We start from the raw sequence: 23,737 nt of genomic DNA on the forward strand, positions 1-23,737 counted from the left end.
GTCACGGAGATGTTTAACAAACTCAAGTGGCAGACTCTGCAAGAGAGGCGCTCTGCATCGCGGTGTAGCTTGCTCGCCAGGTTTCGAGAGGGTGCGTTTCTGGATGAGGTATCGAATATATTGCTTCCCCCTACTTATACCTCCGGAGGAGATCACGAATGTAAAATTAGAGAGATTAGAGCGCGCACAGAGGCTTTCAGACAGTCGTTCTTCCCGCGAACCATACGCGACTGGAACAGGAAAGGGAGGTAATGACAGTGGCACGTAAAGTGCCCTCCGCCACACACCGTTGGGTAGCTTGCGGAGTATAAATGTAGATGTAATTTATCTTGTTTTCTTACACCTTTGCCATTTAGCCTATCAAAATATCAACTCCATAATGATGAGTGTTTATTAAAAAAAAAGAGCGGTATTCCAGATGAAGTTAAACAACATATTCAGTTTCTCAGAATATGTACATTGTAAACAGCCGAAAGCGACGGTTATTCAACAAAACACTTACGCAACAGTGAAAAGTGTTACAGACGCAAAGAAATCAGAAGGAAAGGACATCTCAAATGGACCAAGCCATATATTCAAAAGAAGGTCACATTTTCGTGCAAACGCTTATAGAATTAGTATACGAGGGCTGTTCTTTTTTAAATGTCCGATAAGTCGCGGAATTAAAACTACAGCGAAAATTCGATGAAGCTTTGCGCATTTTCTCTAGTATGCTCATCTATAGCGTCACGTCCAGTTTTTCAGTTCTGAATGGACAGTGAGCACGTATAGCTGCCTAGAACAACAGTCTACTGCCAAGTGGGAAGGGCATGCTGTCACCCACTTTATTCATGCTGAGGGATTCTGACTGATCTCATGCAGCCCACATAACGTAGCTGTCATGCGTGTGAGCCAAATGCGGCAACGCTCCCAGGAAGTTTGAAGCAGGATGTACAGACGTTCATCATGCAAGCGGTCATGAAAGAAGTCGACTGTCTACTGATGATCTTGTTCAGCTAATGGATCAGACGATTCGAGAAAATTATCTACTAAGGGCAATTAGGAATAATCGAAGAAGAATGTTGCCTTCAGACACCGTCTCCTTGATGAAAACGCTTGGCTACACACTGCGGTTACAAAGAAGACACTCCTGCAGCGTTTTCGTCGGAAACTGTGTGATAACCGACCATACAGACAAGCCTTGGTTCCCTCTGATTTTTAGGTCTTTGCCAACGTGAACCACTGGTTGAGGAAAGAGTAGAGAATTAGCGGAAATCACAGGCGGCTGCATTTTACGAAGAGGGTACAGCGCTACGATAAATGTCTAAGTCGGAGTGGCGACTACGTAGACATTAGCTGGCAGGTGGAGCTAAATGTTACAAGGAAAACTTTTTGGTTTCCACTGTGGTTTCCATTTCGCCATCATCGGACCGTGATGAAATAGTAGCTCTTGTAGCAAATTTTGAATGAAACAAAACTATTCGAAACAGCCTTCGAGAGAATGTGAGGTGACACAATAATAACTGTTAAGAGAATCAATTGAAAAAACAAGAAAGTGAAGGAGGCGAAATAGAAAGTTACGTATGCGTGGTATTTCATATGCTAGGATGAGAGATAAGCTTGTATAAACACTCTAGATTTGTTTAAACATATGTATAGGTGATGCGATGGATGAAAATATTTCAGAAGCACTGTCAGAAGACGTGTATTATGCCATTGTGCGTATGAAGAGAGGAAAGGCGCTTGGAGATAATGGTGTTGCCATAACAAAATGACAAAATGGTAGATATCGAAATAGACGACGGAGGGATAGAGAAACAATTAAAATCGCTCAAAAGAGGAAAGGCCTCTGGACCTGATGGGATACCAGTTCAATTTTACACAGAGTACGCGAAGGAACTTGCCCCCCTTCTTGCAGCGGTATACCGTAGGTCTCCAGAAGAGCGTAGCGTTCCAAAGGATTGGAAAAGGGCACAGGTCATCCCCGTTTTCAAGAAGGGACGTCGAACAGATGTGCAAAACTATAGACCTATATCTCTAACGTCGATCAATTGTAGAATTTTGGAACACGTATTGTGTTCGAGTATAATGACTTTTCTGGAGACTAGAAATCTACTCTGTAGGAATCAGCATGGGTTTCGAAAAAGACGGTCATGTGAAACCCAGCTCGCGCTATTCGTCCACGAGACTCAGAGGGCCATAGACACGGGTTCCCAGGTAGATGCCGTGTTTCTTGACTTCCGCAAGGCGTTCGATACAGTTCCCCACAGTCGTTTAATGAACAAAGTAAGAGCATATGGACTATCAGACCAATTGTGTGATTGGATTGAGGAGTTCCTAGATAACAGGACGCAGCATGTCATTCTCAATGGAGAGAAGTCTTCCGAAGTAAGAGTGATTTCAGGTGTGCCGCAGGGGAGTGTCATAGGACCGTTGCTATTCACAATATACATAAATGACCTGGTGGATGACATCGGAAGTTCATTGAGGCTTTTCGCAGATGATGCTGTGGTGTATCGAGAGGTTGTAACAATGGAAAATTGTACTGAAATGCAGGAGGATCTGCAGCGAATTGACGCATGGTGCAGGGAATGGCAATTGAATCTCAATGTAGACAAGTGTAATGTGCTGCGAATACACAGAAAGATAGATCCTTTATCATTTAGCTACAAAATAGCAGGTCAGCAACTGGAAGCAGTTAATACCATAAATTATCTGGGAGTACGCATTAGGAGTGATTTAAAATGGAATGATCATATAATGTTGATCGTCGGTAAAGCACATGCCAGACTGAGATTCATTGGAAGAATCCTAAGGAAATGCAATCCGAAAACAAAGGAAGTAGGTTACAGTACGCTTGTTCGCCCACTGCTTGAATACTGCTCAGCAGTGTGGGATCCGTACCAGATAGGGTTGATAGAAGATATAGAGAAGATCCAACGGAGAGCAGCGCGCTTCGTTACAGGATCATTTAGTAATCGCGAAAGCGTTACGGAGATGATAGATAAACTCCAGTGGAAGACTCTGCAGGAGAGACGCTCAGTAGCTCGGTACAGGCTTTTGTCAAAGTTTCGAGAACATACCTTCACCGAAGAGTCAAGCAGTATATTGCTCCCTCCTACGTATATCTCGCGAAGAGACCATGAGGATAAAATCAGAGAGATTAGAGCCCACACAGAGGCATACCGACAATCCTTCTTTCCACGAACAATACGAGACTGGAATAGAAGGGAGAACCGATAGAGGTACTCAAGGTACCCTCCGCCACACACCGTCAGGTGGCTTGCGGAGTATGGATGTAGATGTAGACGTGATGGAGGCCATATAATTCAAAGAGAGCTGTCAAAATAATATATATAAGGAAGACGGCCCTCCAAAACTGGAATATTGTGATTCTTGTACATCGTAAAGTGCGATCGTTTTTTCTATCATATGGGACAGATTAATGTGTTTATGGAGGAGAAAACGCGCCATACAAAATCCAAGGGAGTCCAGAAGAAAGAAATTTTAAATTATACATCCTGACACTTTTTTCTCAACAAGCACTGTATTTATATTAGTTTGTTTCTGGAGCTATTTGTTGTGTACATAGTTCCACGTAGTCAGCGCGTACACAACTTTCCCACTAGAGCGCGCCCCGCTAAGCACAACAGCACAGGCGAAGCGCTCGTCCGTCTCCGCACTACGAGATGGCGCTGCCATAGAGATGGACCAAATTCTGCTTCCGCCGATCAGTGTATTAATATGTAATGCAGACAATGAGATTGCTGCTAATGTAGAACCTTTTCTCCTCGCAGATCACACTCGCGCAGTGATACATGAACGCGCGAGGTATTATAGCAAGTGTACAGACCTCCAATTAGTGAGTCTGCATTTGTCTGCACCAGTCTGTACCAGTCTACATTTGTCTGTACCAGTCTATAGTCAAGTTTCAGTCTGCGCCTAATAAGATTACCATAATTCTGTACATAGCCATGAAGATAAATGTATATACACTTTTGTCAAGTATCAGAGATATATGTGAGAATAAGATTAACGTACCACTACCAAAGGAACTTCAGATTGTCAATCGTAAATAGCATCCAGTAATTTTTATGCTTGTTATTATTTTAGTAAATGTGTGTGGAAATTAATCAAGTTCTGTTTAAAGTTCTTTTCAAAAGAACGCTCGCAGAATTTGACTCATATGTTTTAGGTATAAGGCGGAGTACCTAAGTCAGGAGGGCTGGACAAAGATCTGAACTTCGTTCCTCGCAAATGTAGGGATCAAGTGTAAGCTGAACATCAGTAAGCACATCTACTTTCGGTTTCAACTACCTGAGTTGAAATCAATATTGTAACCTCCATATACTACTACTCGCAAGTTAATGATACTAAACTTCTTTAGGAACTAAAATCAGCGCTAATGAAAACCTCTACATCTGCATATATAGTCCGCAAGCCACTATATTATGCGTGGTGGAGGGTACCTCTGGTACTTCTGTCGTTTTACTCCTTCTCTGTTCCATTCACGAGTGGTGAGTCGGAGGAACAAGAGTCGGAGGAGCACCTGTCTGTAGACTCTCTAAGTTCACAGATTTTCTGATCGGTGTCATTTCGCGTGGTAATGTGAGAAAAAATAAATACGTTGCCCTTCATACAAAGCACACCCCCGAAATTTCAACATATCCCTGTCCGTGATACACAACGCCTCTCCTGTAGCGTCTGCCACTGATCTTTGCTGAGCATCACCGTAACGCTCTCTCATCGAGTCCCGTGACGTGACTAAACGTGCCGCTCTACGTTGGATCTCTTCTGTGTACCCTACTTGGATACTTCGTGCCTTTGCCAGACTGTTACTCTAGAATCGGTCGAACAGGTGCTGTGCAAACTACATCTTTTCATTTGCTTAAGATTCTTCCAACGAGACTTACTCTGGCAACTGCTTTCCTAGAATCAACTTTGTAGTAACAGATCCGTCTATCCCTTTTTATAGTTGGTGTTTCCCAGATATTACTCTCCTCGCCGATTCTGCGGAAAACTTCCTCATGTGGTCATTCCACTTTAGGTCGCACCGGACGATTACCTTCAGATAGTTTACAGTTATTACTGTTTCCAGTAAGTGTTCACCAACAGCGTAATCTAACAGTAGCGGATCTCTTCGCCTATTTACGCACAATATCTTACATTTATTTACATTCATGTCAACTTCGAATCCCTGGACCAATCATCGGTTCATCGCAGGACTTCCTGGATTTCGTTACAATCTTCTGGAGCTACCATCTTCCTGCAGACAAGAGCATCTTCTGCAAAAAGTCTCGTGGAGCTTTCGATGTTATCTACGCGAACAGTAATGGCCTTTTAACACCTCCTACAGCTGTCGCTTTCGCTGCCACTACGTTGTCAGAACTGCTACACTGCGCAACAAAACTGAAAGATCACGTTTTTGAAACCTCGTAATTGTCTCCCGTTCCGATGAGTAAGTTTGAAATTTGGCTAAAAGATGCCTACAGCCTTCCTCTGTAATGGCGCAATAGCTTGGCGCCCTACGACGCTACCCTCGGCGACTATTCAGGCAGGAAGGTATCGACACACAAAAAGTTAACTTTAAAGTGAGTTCCTGACTTCATGTTGACACCAAATTTCACTACAATTCTATTAAACCCCACCTTGCACGTGTCAGACGTTGGGAAGGTAGTTACAACCCCTCTTACCTACATTTCGCCCTTTTTTTTGACGCCTCAGCGACAGGGTTAGAATCGCGACAACGAGCGTTGAAATTACGCGGTTTTCTTGTGTGGGGCCGAGGAATACATTTCAGTGTCTGAAAAGGCCTTACAGGGTCGCATAAAATGCGTCAATGGAGCCACCCTTTCCCATGCCCCGTCGATTCCCGCACATTTTGCGATCGAAACCGACAGTTCGCAGTGTGATAAGCAACAGGACGACGTTCTTGACAATGTTCGACACTGCTGCCACCTCTGGGCGTTTCAGCCCTACTCTAATGACATCGTGGGGCTTTAACCGCATTGAACAAGATCTGACCCCTTCGGAGAGTAGCGCGACATCAATTCTGCTCTGCTGTACAATTTGGATTCACTAGGGGCTTTTAAAAATCATTCGGCGTAATCTGAACGTGATCTGAAGCAGTGAATGGTTCATGTGCTTTTTAATACCTCCTTTTCCGCGTCCTCCTATGGTATGTTCATTGGGGCTGAATCACTAAGACGTGTCTGGGTAATAATAAAGGGTCACTTAAGCGCCCCCTTCGGTTCAACGACACCCTCGGTACCACCCATGCACGTTAATTGCACACGTAACACACGTACCTGTCAGAACCATCGACACACATACTACGTTGCGTCTGCTCTAGCGCCCGAAGGCAGGAAAACACCACTTGAGGGGAGTCGCAGGAGTTTGGCTAACCCTCAGGCGCTAGATCAGCCATGAGGCTGAATGCTGTGTCGAAGATTCTGTGAGGTACATACGTAACGTGCTCATCTAAGATCCCGGGTCCCAGGTTCGATTCCGGGCCGGGTTGGGGATTTTCTCTGCCCGGCAACTGAGTATTCGTATTGTCCTCATCGTTTCATCATCATTCGTGAAAGTGGCTAGACTGGGCTGTGTAAACATTGGGACTTTGTACGGACGCTAATGACCGCGCATTTGAGCGCCCCATAAACCAAACATCATCATCATCAACTAAGGTGCATGGTTGGCGCCAAGGATGTTCAGATGTATGTTTTTCGTGGTTTCTCTGAATAGCTGAAGGAAAATTTCGTGTTGTTTTCCTTGACGAACACATGACCGACTTTTCTTCATATCCTTTTCCCAGCCAGAGCTCGTCCCCTGCCTCTAATGACCGTGCCGTCGACGGGACGTGAAGCGCTGACTTTTCTTCCTTCTTCTTGTATGATGTGGTGTGACAACTATCGCTAATGTCAGCTGGACTCACCTTTAGTTTGAAGGAGGAAGAAAGCCAGCAGCGTCCACCGACAGCGGTACACGTGGCAGCGGCGTCTCGTCATGATTCCTGCAACACAGAGAGTCAGTACTGTTAGTTCCCCGGAAACATATCATACTAGGCGTGCTCCACAGACACCAACGACTAGAAATCTGCAGTATTCTGATATTACGCGGACTGATGGCTGTGTTAACGGAAAAAACAGCTAGTTTTTCAGTGTAGTGGCATGCTTACGACTAAAAAAATAATGTGTTCATTAATGTTAACACTAACCATGTCTCAAGTGTACGTATAAACGGACTCGTTCCACACACTTTCGTTAAAAGCTGCGTTCAAGTGATCTCCAGAACGTGTAACTAACTAACTAACATAAAAAAATGTTACTCACTGACGAAAAATACTGTATATGTAAAAATGAATTTTCCACATAATGGCAAGAGGTACAAATAAATAAGAACTCTGCTGAACAAACACTTTTATTTCCGGTAAGTGCCATGCCGCAGAAGATAATTCCATAAGATGACAGTTGAGTAAAAATGTACAAGATAAGCCAGCATTCATGTCTTTAGGCCAACACAATAACAGACACTTCTAATGTTGAAACATGCAGAATTGAGCATTTTGATTATTTTATGTGTGTGTTACCTTTATTTTAACTTATTATCCAGTTGGAATTCAAGCAATTTTAAGTGTCTGCCAGTCAATGTACGACTGTAAATGTCTATTTATGGTGACTGCATATCATTTTAGATCGTTAGAAATCGCGTAGTATGAGTCTGTGACACTAATGCTTAAACTGTTAGGTGTGAACCTCTTGAAGGCCTGGCCTGTTACCACCTGAGAAATGTCATGTAGGGTTGAGTTTAGGCAGTTAATTAGCATCGACGATCACAATGGTTTTTGTACCAACCCTCAGAGCCATAAGAAGGTCATTTAGTGTAGGTTAACAATAACAATGGACCAAATATCAATCCTTGTGGGGCACCATTTGTCATATTACCCCATTCTTATGTTACTTTCATGCCTGTGACGGTCTTTCCATAGACCTCTACTTTCTCGTATGAGGGCCAGACTCCATTCATGCAATATGGTTGCCATTAATGCCTCAACACTTTAGCTTGCCAAGAAGAATTTGGTGGTCCCCAGAACCAAAGGCTTTGGCAACAAGGTATTTTTTTTTGTTTTTTTGTTTTTTTGTTTTTTGTTTTTCTTTGTTTAGCTCTGCTAGCACTTCCCGTAAGCAAAACTGAGAAGCATTTAGCAAGCTCCGCTGAGTTAAATGAATCAGTAGTCTATCAAAGATAGCCTTGTCAAACAATCTTTTACAAAGACAGGAAGAAGTGAAACACATCTGTAGTTCGAGGTTGATTCTCTCCAGTTTTATCAAGGGATATTAATACAGCATAGGGAAGTCAGTTAGGAAATGCATTCTACGTCACTACTTGATTAAAATTATAGATTGATGGTAATCATATGAAGCCCACACAGGATTTTAATCTTTTTCTTAAGAACACCAGTACAACAGAACTGCTACTTTTTAATGACCTGACCAATTTTTAATATTCCTGGCAGCTGTATTATTGAAAAAAAATCTGACCTGGCGTTCATGCAATGTCTCCACACGTCAATCCAATCCATCATTATTTGGCTGTTTATTAATGGGCGCAATGTTTCCTGCCACTCCTTTTAATTCAGTTATGTGTTTGTTAGTAGAACCAACTGATGTGTATATGTTACTAATAATATCAAATAATAGGAGTATTGGAACAATTTGGATCTGTACAAATTCAGTGCAGTAATGCGATAATCGTAAATAAGTGCTCTAAAATAAATTTTCTATTTGATGCATGGCTATAAAACCCTGAAAATTATCATGTGTGTCTCATTGTTGGGTGTATTCCAGTCTGGTCTTCGCCTAAAGTTATTACTTTCCATAGCTCCCTCTAGTACCTAATGTAGTAACAAATCCTTCTATCCCTTCTTATGGTTGGTGTTTCCCACGTATTATCTCCTCGACGATTCTGTGGAGAATCTCCTCTTGTCTTACCTGTCCACATAATTTTCAACCTCCCTCTATAGGACCTCAGCTTAAGTGCTTCGATTCTATTCTAGTCAACGAGACACCTCTCTACAAAGCTATGCTCCAGACGAACATCCTCGGAAATTTATTCGTCAAGTGATGGCCGATGTTTGAGAGAGAATGGTTCTTTTTGGCTATGGTAGTCTGCTTCTGATATCTCCCTTGCTTAGCACATCAAACAGTATTTTCTCCGAAGTAACAGAATTCCTTCGTTTCGTGTATGTAGTCCCCAGTTTTAACGTTGAGTTTATGGCTAATATCATTTCTGCTACTCTTCATTACCATCGCCTTTCTTACGGTTTTCGAGTGTTCTCAGTCTATATTTAAACTCGTTAATCCATTCCACTCAACAAGTCCTGTAATCTTCCTCCCTTTCACTAAGAACAGCAATGTCACAAGCGAATCTTAGCATTAATATTCATTCACTCTAAATTTTACACTTACATCTATACTTCACAGGCCACCTTATGGTGCGTGGCGCAGGGCACTTTTTGAACCAATGACACTTCCCCCTTTTCCTATTCCAGGCGTGTACGATTCGCACGAAGGACGATTGGTGCTAAGCCTCCATGTGGGCTTGAACCTGTAATTTTAAACCCATACCTGAATCTTCCTTTTATGTTCGCGATTCCTTCTTTAAAGTACAGATTGAAAAATAGAGGAGAAAGGTTACACCTCTGCCTTAGACCTTTTTTAATCCGAGTACTCTGTTCTCGACCATTCATTATTATTGTTCCTACTTGTTCATTGCACATGTGGTATACGGACCGTCTTTTCCTACAGTTTATACCCATTTTCCTGACAATTTCTAACACGATGCACCATCTGACCTGAAATCGCTGTTTATCAGTCACTCCCTTTCTTAATCTACGAGGTTTTTGTCTATGTAGCATTCGATTATTTTTAGCACGTCCTAGGCTGTTTGCATTTCTCGATTTGGACTACTCTACAGTTTCTACTTTTCAGTTTTTAGAAATACCTGCAATCTACTCTTGTCTTCATTTGTGTCGTGACCAACCGCACGGAACTGATTTCCGTTCCGCTGGTCACACGGGTAACCATCCGTATGACCCGTAGCCGAGTAGGACAGAAAATTTTGGTTTCCTTAGACACAGCGTTCCAAATTTATATGGTCACAATTATACAGATGGTAGATGACTCTGAATACTCTCAGAATGCGAACCAATGGACTGAAAGGAACAGACAACTCACACCTTTTATCAACCACTTAAATTAACAGAAAGTGTTCAAAGTGACGACCGTCATTCACAATACGTTAAGTGCAACACCCTACAATATTTTCTGAGCACTTTCATATAACTCTGTTGGACAGCTAGGACTCGACTAAGCAGTTTCTCTTCAATTTCTACTTGGGTTGCATGCGTCGACAATTTCGCATGGGAACGAATTTGATTTTGTCTGTGTACTGTATTAATCCCTCCTGGTACAGGAAGTAATAGTCAGCAGTCATTAGAACAAAGGGTAATTACCTCCTGGGCGAATTAAATTGCCCGACTGACCTTCCCGTATACAGGTAAAACTCATGCCCCTCCTTCACCCCCCTCCCACGCCATCCCCTAGGCTCTCCCCCCCCCCCTCCCCCGCCGCGACACTACATCTCTCGTAGTTTACAAACATCAAAGAAGCTCTCCTGCATGCCTTGCTACACTAACGCTTCTGGAAGATAGGAAATTCCGGAGAACTGTCGTAGCCAAGTTTCGTTGATTGTTTCCAGAATGAATTTTCACTCTGCAACGCAGTGTGCATCGGCGGTCTAAGGCGCCTTGCCATGGTTGGTGCGTCTGCCCCCGTCGGAGGTTCGAGTCTCCCTCGGGCAAGGGTGTGTGTGTGTGTGTGTGTGTGTGTTGTCCTTAGCGTGTTAGATTAAGTAGTGTGTAAGCCTAGGGACCGATGACCTCAGCAGTTTGGTCCCATAGGAACTTACTACAGATTTCTAATGTCACATTGATACTGTGTGTCGTAGCACTGCGGAGTGAAAGACTGAAGATTTTCTTAAGACTATTCCAAGTAATTTCAGCTTTACTGTTAACTATGTTTTATCTGGCTGAATTGAATTGCGCTGTGTACATCCTAAGGACGTGTAACAAAAAAGTGCCTTTACAAGCCTGTTGACTGTCCAGGGCGAACATTAATAAAACCGACAAACTGCAGGGACTGGTTTCTGACTGAAAATGGAGGAAAAAATGTCTTATGAACATGTGTCGGGAAAAGCATCGTTACCACGGTAGACGGCGCTGACCAATAAAAGTTCCTCTGACTATTCATGTCAGGACCAAGCCGAGATGGTGGTTGCGTGCGGCCGAACAGATGAAAACGATCGAGAGGCAGCACGGTTACACCAAAACAAGTACCCTCACAGACACCAACCACATCACACATCATTTCTAGCCCTTTTTGGGCGTTTGTGTAATCATGGGCCCTTTCAGACAGACGAACGTGTAGGGAGGCAGCGGACTGTGCGTACACTAGATTTGGAGGACCAGGTTCTACATGATGCTGAGGCAAACCATAGTACAAGTAGCCAAAGCACGATTATACTGCACGACAACCGGTACTGTCCCTCACCTACAACGAGCACAAGGAATATCAGCAGCGCCACTGTGAGGATGCAAATCGGGTTTGCATTACGCAAACGCTGCAGTCGTCGTGAGCATTAGTTATCATTGAGACTGGACGTGGTGAGTTGATGTTAGTCAAGAATACCTTTAAAGCGACAAAGATGCCGTTATCAACTCATCACTGATTTTGAATAGGTCATGTAATAGCGCTACGAAAAGTTGGATGATCCTTCTGCGATACTTCAGAAAGAATTGGCAGGAACGTAGCCTCTGTACATGACTGCCGACAGCGGTGGCCACGAGAATGTACGGTCGCAATAACACCGGGTTACGGACGGTCTCCCAGTACACTGGGAGTACACAGCTTAGCATCAGTACTTTGCCTATGAACTAGTTACCACGGTAAACGGCTAGTTCATAGGCGAAGTACTCATGCTAAGCTGTGTTCATATCGACCCTCTGTCCATAATCATGTTGTATAAATGGAGATGATATTTTAACTACTGACGATGTCTTTGGCACAATTGTTTTATTAATTTCCATTGCAGGATGTACTTTTAGGTATTTTACTTCTGATGAAGGTATATTTAGATATACCGAAACCGTGGTCAAGAATTGTAATAAATCTTTATCCTGCAACTGTTTTGGCTGTTATCATTTACCGTGAAGAATTTATTTAATTGCAATCTTTCATTTATAAATGTCTATATTACGTTCAAAATGCGCAATTGCCGAGTGATAGGAACCTTCGACCATTCTACTCATGTGTATATTCGTACTGTATACTACAAACTCAGCAGTATTTGGCTTGTAATACAGCAACTACGTATCCCAGCCCCTAGACAACGAAACCAGCCAAAACTTTCAATATTTCAACTCTGAGTCAGAGGGTACGTAGATGAGGGCCACTCATCACATTTTCTATTTGAAAGCCCGCAGTATGCTACCTAGACAAATGCATTCCCGAAATTCCATTACTCTACATTAATTAGTTTGTAGTAGTCACATAAAACAGCCTCATGAAAATTTAGCTTACTCAAAGACATTTCAAGTTCAAAGAGTGTAACTGCCCTGCTCACTAAAATATGAAAATTTAGTTTACTCGCTGACATTTCAAGTTTAAAGATTGTTGCTGCCCTGATCACTAAAATATGCAATCCCTGACGAACGAAATGGAGCACTCAGAAGACGTGGTCGGTATCAAACAAACTTCCTGCACGTACACAACATCGGCAGATATGAAAATGATTAGGGTAACAATTCTCTGTGCCAGGTAGAACAGTCCCCACAGTCAGTGTTGTTCCTGTTTGACGTTGTTACCAGGTCTGATAGGGAATGTAAGGTGCGTGAACACCGTGACTACTATACGATCAAGAATTATGATGTTCTTGGAGAAGGAAAATCTCCTCTATAAAAATCAACATGAATTCTGAAAAGACAGATAATGCGAAACTTAGCTCACTCTGTACCTCCAGGAGAGCCACAGCGCCATAGACAATGGCGCTCAGGCTGACACCATGTTCCTTGACCTCAGATTGACGCCTTGTTCCTTGACTTCAGGATGGCATTTGACACGGTCCAGCACTGTCGTTTAGTGAAAAAAAAAATACGAGCTTGTCGAGTTTCTGAGCAGATTTGCAGGGAGAACTCAACATGTAGCTCCTAACGGAACAAAATCGACAGATGTAATGGTACTTTCTGAATTACTTCAAATAAGTCTGATAGAACCGCTACTGTTTACAATATACATAAACGATCTAGAAGAAAGAGTCGGATGCTCTCCGAGGCTCTTCGCAGATGATGCGATTGTCTGTAACAAAGTAGCAACACCAGAGGATTTTAACGATATGCAGAATGACCTCCAGAAAATTGATGAATGGTGCAGGCTCTGTTAGTTGACCCTGAATGTAAATAAATGTAACATATTGCGCATGCATAGGAAGAGAAATCCGTTACTGTATAGCTACACTATTGATGGAAACAGTATCTGCCGTAATATATCTAGGAGTAACTATCCAGAGCGATTTTAAGTGGAGTGACCACATAAAATAAATGGTGGGAGAAGTAGATGCCACACTCAGATTCACAGGAAGAATGTTAAGGGTATGTGACTCATTCACGAAGAAAGTGGCTTAAAAGTGGCCCTCAACTACGTACCCTTAGACTCAAGAGTTGAAATATTAAAAGTTTTGGCTGCTTTCGTTGTCTAGGGGCTGGGTTACGTAGTTGCCACATTACAAGCCAAATACTGCTGAGCCCACAGTACTACAGTATATAATATGAATATTCACATGAACCGAATGGTCGAAGGTTCCTGGGGTGCTGGGTGTTACTTGTATATTTTACAGTCAGATACGAAACTTTAAACTAATAAAGCTATTGAAAATCTGATTACACCATCAGAATCGTCGTGCAAATAATGGAAATGTACATGTTTGTTTTTAAGGTATCTTAAGATCTCTGGCTATTATTAATTTCTACATGAACTGTGAAATGTCTGCCATTATGGTTTCACAAAGTTCGCCATCTTTGGCATTTCCGACATACAAATTTCCTTCATCAACACAAAGCACAGTTCTTGACAGAGCATCAACATGGAATTCCCAGCCACGTGGTCGGCCTGGACCACGTGCTGCGGCTACCCCTCTTGCTCCGGCTAATGTTCAGCACCACACGGTTGCTGACGAGCCCCAGCATTACCTCCCAACTGATAGAAGAGATAGAGAAGATCCAACGAAGAGCGGCGTTACAAGAGAGGCGATGTGCATCACGGAGAGGTCTACTATTGAAATTTCGAGAGAGCACTTTCCGGGAAGAGTCGGACGACATGGTGCTTTCCCCCCCCACATACGTCTCGCGTAATGACCACGAGGAGAAAATTCGAGACATTAGAACCAATACAGAGGTTTACCGACAATCATTCTTCCCACACGCTACACGGGAGTGAGCAGGGTTGAGGGCTTAGTTATTTGTACAAAAAGTACCCTCCGCCCCACGTCATTAGATGGCTTGGGAGTATGATACAGATGTAGATGTACAAATACCATGAAGTTGCCGCGGACTCCTGTCTTTGAAATTGGCCTCGTTGTGTGTCTCAATTTGGCCTGCTGGTCGTATAATACAACGTCCCGAATTGTGAGGCATTCGGATGTGACAGTTGCCCGATGCTGAACTATATGGGAACGCGACGGCAGAAACTCATCGCAAGGTTTCGGTCGACGACGTCGTCAGGTCAGCGGAACGGAAGATCAGTGTTTTGTGCACCAAGCATATCGTAACCGCTAACAACTGAGCCTGCCAGCCGAGAATAACTAATGTTCTCCATGCAACATTCTTTGTCTTCCCGCACCACGGATCAGAGACTAGCAACAGCTGCCGTTTGCACCACATCACTAACGACTGAGTACAGAATGGCGTCGCATTGTGTTCAGCTGTAAATCGCAGCTCTACAGTACCCCAGATGGCCACCCCCGGGGGCGTGGCGCCTACCTGGGCAGAGGTCTTAGTCTTCTAATATTTTTTTTTTGGGGGGGGGGGGGGGCGCAACGGTCTTAGTTCTGGCGTCATTGTTTTTGCGGAGCAATCGAATATCACTTCTGGTCACGACTGGTAGTGATTGAGGTACCTTTGATGACACAAAGGTACGTCGGAGACATTCTGCGTCCTTATGTGTTACATCTCACGTGACAGTATCGCGGTGTAGTTTTCCAGCAGGACAATTCTCGTCCACATGTGGTATGTGTCTCTACGAATTGGCTAAGTGACGTAAAGGTAATCCCGTGAGCAGCAAAAGATCTAGATCCGTCCCCAGCAGAACATGCGAGAGACCCTGTCGGACTCCCGTCCCAGCCCCAGCATCCAAGATACAAGGGACTAGTTATAAAAGTCGACGACCAGCAGGTCTCAGCATTGGATTCAATGGCTTTACGGCACCTTTCCCAAACCGGATCAGTGCGTGTGTCCAGGTCGAACAGGGTGCAGCGTCATACTGATGAGAAGGCTCATACTGCCTAGTTCTTTGTAAACTTGACTCGATTTTGTAAGCACCGAAATAACATCGCATACCCTCCCAATCCTTGGCGTTTCATTTCGTTTCCTCCTCCTCTTCTGGGTGCTTCGCTTGATTGATCAGACAATGTGTGCACGATTTGGAATGGTGACCGTCCTGTTACCTTGCAACAGCTAGTAAAAACTTTGGACCTAAAACGGATTTTTCAACCGCATTTCTTCGGACCTACACTCTCAGAAATTTCTGTCTCAAATTAAGGACTGTAGTCGACACTGCCAGAGTTCTTTTGGCCAGTAATAGTCAGCTTTTTATGTCCTCTTCACCATCTATTATTTTACTTCGAAAATAGTAGAATGCCTTAACTTGGTTTAAATCACAGTCACCCATTTTTATGTTAAGCTTATCGATAAACTCATTACTGCTATTCCACACTACTTTCGTCTTTCTCCAATTCACTCTCCATCCATAGCGTTGATTCATTATAATGTTTTTTCCATTCAATATGTCTCGTGGTTGTCCTTCCCATTCACTCAGGATAGCAACGTCGTTGGTTAATATTACTACAGGAAAAAGTCTAATTATAACAAAAATGTAATATTATAAAACGTGAGGAAAAATGGAAATAAATATAGCAAAGAAATCAAATTACACCCAGATATGGCATTATTACAATAATTCGTAGAAGAGATGACAAATACCATGACCGTTTTTAAACGGTTGGAGTAATTTCAATGGCTATGGTACCCTACGTTGAGTTTCCTTGAGCGAGGAACCTCGTGGATCCGAAACGATGTCTATGATTAACGGAAGTATTTCCTGTTTCAAAACAATTGTAGTACATCAGGACGGAAGACTCAGAGTTATGGATAGCTTTGAAATGCTACATCAGTATAACCGCACCAAGTTTCGTCATGAATCCTCCGACTGGTTTACTACAACGCAGTATGATTCCTCTCCTGTGCCAAGCTATTCATCTCAGAGTAGCAGTTGCACTCAGTATCCTCGGTTATTTGTTACATGTATTCCAGCATCTGCCTTCCCCTACAGTTTATATCTCTACAGCTCATTCTAGTAGGATGGAAGGTATCCTCTGATGTCTTACCATATGTCATTCTATCATGTCCCTTCGTGACAGCGTTTTCTACATTTACTTTTCTTCGAAAATTCTAACGAGAACCTTTTCATTTTTTATCTTACCAGTGCACTTAATTTTCACCTCTAATACCATATTCGCAACAATTCGTTTCTTTTTTTTCTTCTCTGGTTATCCCTTAGCTTCCGTGTAACGCTGTGCTACAGAGGTACATCCACCAAAATCCCTCTGACTGAGTACTAATGGACTTTCCTTAGTGTGAAGTGCCACGTTAGTTGTCCTGCTCTGCTTCCGACAGCCCCCTTGTTGCGAAAGTCGTGCGTTACTTTGCTGTTGGGCGTATATTACTAAACGGCTAAGCAGGACCACGGACCTAGCCGCGGGTTGCCTATCTGACGGCTTGCATAGGCAATAAAAATTTGATTTTGAATATCTCGTACATTATTGACCGAATTTAAAACTTGAAAATACTGTCATGAATGTTTAACACAATAATTCAGGTATTACACATGAAAACAGGCAGCTTAACTTAAGGAGCGCCAATTACTCAGAACTTATTCATCCATTGTTTGCGAATGATAGCACTTAGCTGCTTTCAACAAATTTTGCACATAATTTCAAACATTTACAAAATATTTCCCTAAAAAATGATGAACGCAAAGACGTATACCCCTTACTACGTTTTCACTGTTCGCGCAGTAAAACTGCAACATCAGGCATGACGTTTTAATTTATTACTTCTTCACTACTGACTTCATTCGCAACATATTTTGCAGACAATATTCACATATACCACTGAATGTATATGGAACCAAATTTCGTTGGACAACACATACTTCAGGAGATATGACGCTTTATACGTGAGAGCTTGGTTCTTTAAAGAATCGGAGTGGGGCGTTTGTTAATACTTGAAAAGTGGTTCTTACTTTCGATTTTAATTTTATCATTGGTCTGATTTCTGCTACTCCTCATTATCTTCGCCACTATCTTGTTTTTTATCACTTCTTATCCTGTGCAGATCAGATCGCTCTATCCACTTAACGATTCCTGTAATCCTTTCTTTCAAAGAGGACACCATGATATTAGCGAATCTTTTGATTGTTATCCTTTCACTCTGAAACTTAATCACATTCGTTCCTTTTATTCCTGCCATTGCTTCTTTGAAATACTGAACGAACAGTACAGAAAAAGGCTGCATGCTTCCGTTACCTCCTTTCTAGTCTGAGCTGTTGTCTCCTGGACATCCACTTCATTGTTGCTGCTTGGTCACTGTAAACAGTGAACTCCACCGGCCAAATCTCGGAGCTTGATCAGCAATATTTTATGAGTATTTTGGAATAAGGGACATGTGGTATCCGACAGCACATTACAAACTAATTGCAATTCGTTGGATTCTTTTACCCCCTTTATTATTGTACGCTACTGACCATAAAATTGCTACACCAAGAAAAAATGCAGATGATAAACGGGTATTCATTGCACAAATATATTACATATGATTACATTTTCACGCAAAAAAAGGTTCAAATGGCTCTGAGCACTATGGGACTTAACTTCTAAGGTCATCAGTCCCCTAGAACTTAGAACTACTTAAACCTAACTAACCTAAGGACATCACACACATCCATGCCCGAGGCAGGATTCGAACCTACGACCGTAGCGATCACGCGGTTGCAGACTGTAGCGCCTAGATCCGCTCGGCCACCCCGGCCGGCATTTTTCACGCAATTTGGGTGCATAGATCCTGAGAAATCAGTACCCAGAACAACCACCTCTGGCAGTAATAACGGTGCGCCTCGGCAATGAGTCAGAGCTTGGATGTCGTGTACAGGTACAGCTGCCCATGCAGCTTTAACACGATACCTCAGTTCATCAAGAGTAGTGACTGGCGTATTGTGACGAAACAGTTGCTCGGCCACCATTGACCAGACGTTTTCAATTGGTGAGAGATGTGGAGAATGTGCTGGCCAGGGCAGCAGTCGAACATTTTCTGCATCTAGAAAGGCCCGTACAGGACCTGCAACATGCGGTTGTGTATTATCCTGCTGAAATGTAGGGTTTCACAGTGATCGAATTAAGGGTAGAGCCACGGGTAGTAACACATTTGAAATATAACGTCCACTGTTCAATGTGCCGTCAATGCGAACAAGAGGTAACCGAGACGTGTAACCAATAGCTCCCCATACCATCACGCAGGGTGATACGCCAGTATAGCGATGACGAATACACGCTTCCATTGTCCGTTCACCGCGATGTCGCCAAACACGGATGCGACCATCATGATGCTGTAAACAGAACCTGGATTCATCCGAAAAAATGACGTTTTGCCATTCGTGCACCCAGGTTCGTCGTTGAGTACACCATCGCAGGCGCTCCTGTCTGTGATGCAGCATCAAGGGTAACTGCAGCCATGGTCTCCGAACTGATAGTCCATGATGCTGCAAACGTCGTCGAACTGTTCGTGCTGATGGTTGTTGTCTTTCAAACGTCCCATCTGTTGACTCAGGGATCGAGACGTGGCTGCACGATCTGTTACAGCCATGCGGATAAGATGCCTGTCATCTCGACTGCTAGTGATACGAGGCTGTTGGGATCCAGCACGGCGTTCAGTATTACCCTCCTGAACCCACCGTATTCATATTCTGCTAACAGTCATTGGATATCGACCAACGCGAGCAGCAATGTTGCGATACGATAAACCACAATCGCGATAGGCTACAATCCGACCTTTATCCAAGTCGGAAACGTGATGGTACGTATTTCTCCTCCTTACACGAGGCATCACAACAACGTTTCACCGGGCAACGCCGGTCAACTGCTATTTGTGTATGAGAATTCGGTTGGAAACTTTCCTCATGTCAGCACGTTGCAGGTGTCGCCACCGGCGCCAGCGTTGTGTGAGTATGACATTGACCTTCATAATGAAAAGGCATATGAGTATAACACTGAGCTTCATAACCTCTACGTAGACTTCAAGCAGGCCTGTGATAGTCTCGATAGAGCGCAAATGCTAAATGATTTGCTGCTGCTTTGTATGTCATTGAAGTACGTCTCATGTATACAAGCAACATTGGCTGGTTCCAAGGCTGCAAAGCAAGTGGATGGAGAACTGAGCAATTGGTTTGTCATTAGTAAAGGAGTCAGACAAGGGGATACACTCCCTACAATGCTTTTCAATGACTCTTGAAGCAGCCATGCGGAAACTTCAGATACCTGTATACAAAGGCACGAAATCGACTCAGGTGTGCACTTATGCTTATGATGTAGCAATTATAAGAAGAAGAAAGGTATCACTAGAGAGGACAATATGCGAACTGTAAGAAGTCACAGAACCTAGAGGCCTTTCTATAAATGAAACAACGGGTGAGTACATGAATTTCACCAGGAATGAAAATAATACCTTGGTCAGACTATCAGCAGACCGTTTCAATTTTGAGCATGTCCAGAACTTTGACTATTTGGGCTCTAATATTAACAGCACAAATTCCATGTCAATTGAAGTAAAACTGCGCATCATAAGTGATAAATGCTTCCACGCGTTAGAGAAATTGCTGGCCTCTAGGTTATTAAATAGGCAGCTGAAGCTGCAACTATGTAAGGTCATGATCAGGCCAGTTGTAATCGGATGCGAAACATGGACGCCAACGAATGTTGATGATCAGCAGCTCAGGATATTTGAACGTAGAATTCTGCCCAAGCTCTATGGGCCACTTCAGGATAATAACGGTTTCTGGAGGACGAATACTCAGCTGAACCGCCCCATACACGGAGCTGACATCGTAGGAATTATAAAAAGTAGAAGAATAGTAGGAATTATAAAAAGTTGCAGAATAGCCTGGCTTGGACATGTCCTCAGGATGGATACTGGAAGAACAACAAAAAAGATTTTTGAATAGAGGTCAACCGGAAGAAGACAGAGAGGAAAGCCACGAGAACGGTGAATAGATGATGTGGAAAAAGATATAAAATCCTCAGAGTCCGAGAATGGCGGAGAACCGCGCTGGAGAGGGCAGAATGGAGGAAACTTGTTGATGAGGCTAAAACCCACACAAGGTTGTAATGCCGTGAGAAAAGGAGAAGAGTACTAGTTCACAGACACAAAAGATTCAACACACTGAGATAAAAGCGTACGCATTTCGTCTGAAGGTTGTTGTATTAGTCATTGACTTGTGTTGTAGGATGAAATATTACAAGTTCTACCATTAACATATCAAGCAAACTGCCTACACAGTGACGCCGGTTGTTGGGCAGAATGAATACTAGGTTGTATCTAGCTGCTGTGCTTGACCAGTTCAACAGAAAAAAAAACAATGGTTCAATTGGCTCTAAGCACCATGGGACTTAACATGTGAGGTCATCAGTCCCCTAGAACTTAGACTACTTAAACCTAACTAACCTAAGGACATCACACACATCCATGCCCGAGGCAGGATTCGAACCTGCGACCGTAGCGGTCGCGCGGTTCCAGACTGAAGCGGCTAGAACCGCTTGGCCACACCGGCCGGCAGTACAACAGACAGCTGATAATATTGTCGTGGAGGCTTCAAGTTTATTTTGTGCTTTGAATAAGTCAATATTTGTTTGTGGAGCAAGGCATCCGTACACTTACAGATATGTAAAGTCTATTTATAATTTATATTACAAATAACTATACTTATTCAGTGATAATGTGTAGTAAAAAGTGACTTTGAAAAGTATGAGGTCGTCCTATAAATTGGATTACCATTTTTCTTATACAGGGTGTTACAAAAAGGTACGGCCAAACTTTCAGGAAACATTCCTCAAACACAAAGAAAGAAAATATGTTATGTGGACATGTGTCCGGAAACGCTTACTTTCCATGTTAGAGCTCATTTTATTACTTCTCTTCAAATCACATTAATCATGGAATCGAAACACACAGCAACAGAACGTACCAGCGTGACTTCAAACACTTTGTTACAGGAAATGTTCAAAATGTCCTCCGTTAGCGAGGATACATGCATCCACCCTCTGTCGCATGAAATCCCTGATGCGCTGATGCAGCCCTGGAGAATGGCGTATTGTATCACAGCCGTTCACAATACGAGCACGAAGAGTCTCTACATTTGGTACCGGGGTTGAGTAGACAAGAGCTTTGAAATGCCCCCATAAATGAAAGTCAAGAGGGTTGAGGTCAGGAGAGCGTGGAGGCCATGGAATTGGTCCGCCTCTACCAATCCATCGGTCACCGAATCTGTTGTTGAGAAGCGTACGAATACTTCGACTGACATGTGCAGGAGCTCCATCGTGCATGAACCACATGTTGTGTCGTACTTGTAAAGGCACATGTTCTAGCAGCACAGGTAGATTATCCCGTATGAAATCATGATAACGTGCTCCATTGAGCGTAGGTGGACGACGAAACTAAAATGAGCTCTAACATGGAAATTAAGCGTTTCCGGACACATGTCCACATAACATCTTTTCTTTATTTGTGTGTGAGGAATGTTTCCTGAAAGTTTGGCCGTACCTTTTTGTAACACCCTGTATACTGTACCGCTACACTTTAAGACAATGTTTACCTTACGAGATGTAACAACCAAGTTTATATAATTATTAATCCAATAATTGTACTGCTGTATGTGTAATCATACTTTGCATGCCTCCAAACATCATTTATCGCAGGCTAAATAAACTAGACTTTGCTTTATTAGTCCGCTTGCAGCTTATTACAATCAAGCAATTTACAAATGGCTTCACATAAACCCTGGCAGCGGTGTTAGTCAGACAAGGATTACTCAGCGTATGGGAACACTGCGACGGTACAAAATTCATCCAGCCGATTCTCAAAAACTGGTACCTAGCCGTAGGAGCCACATATTTTTCGGGATTCTGACTTCAAGGTGACTAAACCAAATCGATGATCAGTAGCTAAAAATTAAGAAGAAGAAATAAATGAACAGACAAGTCAAGAATGCCAGGGAAATTAATACAAAATAATGGAAATTACGCACTCCTGGATCAGTTAACTCACATAAAGCAAACCTTTAGTAGGAAGAGTGTCAGCAGGCCTACAACACATCTACCCTAATCCCAACTTTGCAAAATAGAGTAAGAAGTGCAATATCATCTACTGTTTCGATCACCGATAGTCCTTTCAGGAGGCTCCTCCTTTCCAACGAACCTGAGAAAAATTAGAACTGACCTAAAAAAAGGTAAAACTGGCAAAACGAAAAGTTGCAATATGTCTACAAGTTAGTTCAGCAGGGTCTGCCATGTTGACCAAGAGGAAGGAATGATTACGTTCCTCAGATGCTTTGTACAGTTCCATACCTGGGGTGCAAAAGTGAGTGTGAACAAAAAAGTATTTTGATGTGACAGCTGCAAAACTGAGTAACTAATGGTGAAACTGTTCTGTGTAAGGCAAAAAGTTGCTTAATATTTTAGATACTAGATATATAGGGTGATTCAGTTGCCCCTACCGTTGGGTTTTATGCTACCTGCAAAGTATCACACACAAGATTTTCATATTCTCTGGACGACCGGGTATCACGAATACTTGGAGAACGTTACCTGACAACATGTGTAGTGCCCATAATGGTATTACGGTATGAAGGTGTGGTTAGAATGCGGCCCCCATCTTACACTTACGAAAACCCTAGATGCGGAAGAGTACGAACACATTTAACAACCCTGTGTACCGTACAGCGAGGAACAGGTCGGAGGCGATCAGCATGACAGTTCAACCTGTCGTAAAGGATAGTCTGTGATACAATTGCCGGTGGATAGTAACATTCCTGAAATAGAGTGGCTTGTCCAGAGTACCGACATATAACCCAAGGGAAAACCTTTTGAATGAGTTAGAGCGTCGAATGTGATCCAAATCCCTAGCGTCCGCCATCTCTGGTTTTGGGTCTTGAGGAAGAAAGGGCTGTCATTTCTCCACAGATAGTCAGAAGCCTCATTGAAAGTGTCCCCACCAGAGTACAGGCCTTCATAAAAGCGAAGATGTGTACCACTTATTAATGTTGAAACGTCCCCTTAGAAAAATTATACATGACTGTGCTTAAACTGACATACAATATTTTCAGCG

The 23,737-nt window shown here is 43.0% G+C and overlaps 1 protein-coding gene across 1 annotated transcript in view; it reads right to left on the reverse strand.

Moving 5' to 3' along the window:
• Positions 1–23,737, reverse strand: part of LOC126092427 (uncharacterized) — a 174,093-nt gene that overhangs the window by 76,913 nt on the left and 73,443 nt on the right. Inside the window, exon 2 of the mRNA XM_049908022.1 lies at positions 6,914–6,991. Within this exon, the coding sequence (XP_049763979.1) occupies positions 6,914–6,986 (73 nt within the window). The 5' untranslated portion in view covers positions 6,987–6,991. The remainder of the gene's footprint in view (positions 1–6,913; positions 6,992–23,737) is intronic.

Source organism: Schistocerca cancellata, chromosome 7, assembly GCF_023864275.1.
Source record: "Schistocerca cancellata isolate TAMUIC-IGC-003103 chromosome 7, iqSchCanc2.1, whole genome shotgun sequence".
NCBI classification, from domain to species: Eukaryota; Metazoa; Arthropoda; class Insecta; order Orthoptera; family Acrididae; genus Schistocerca; species Schistocerca cancellata.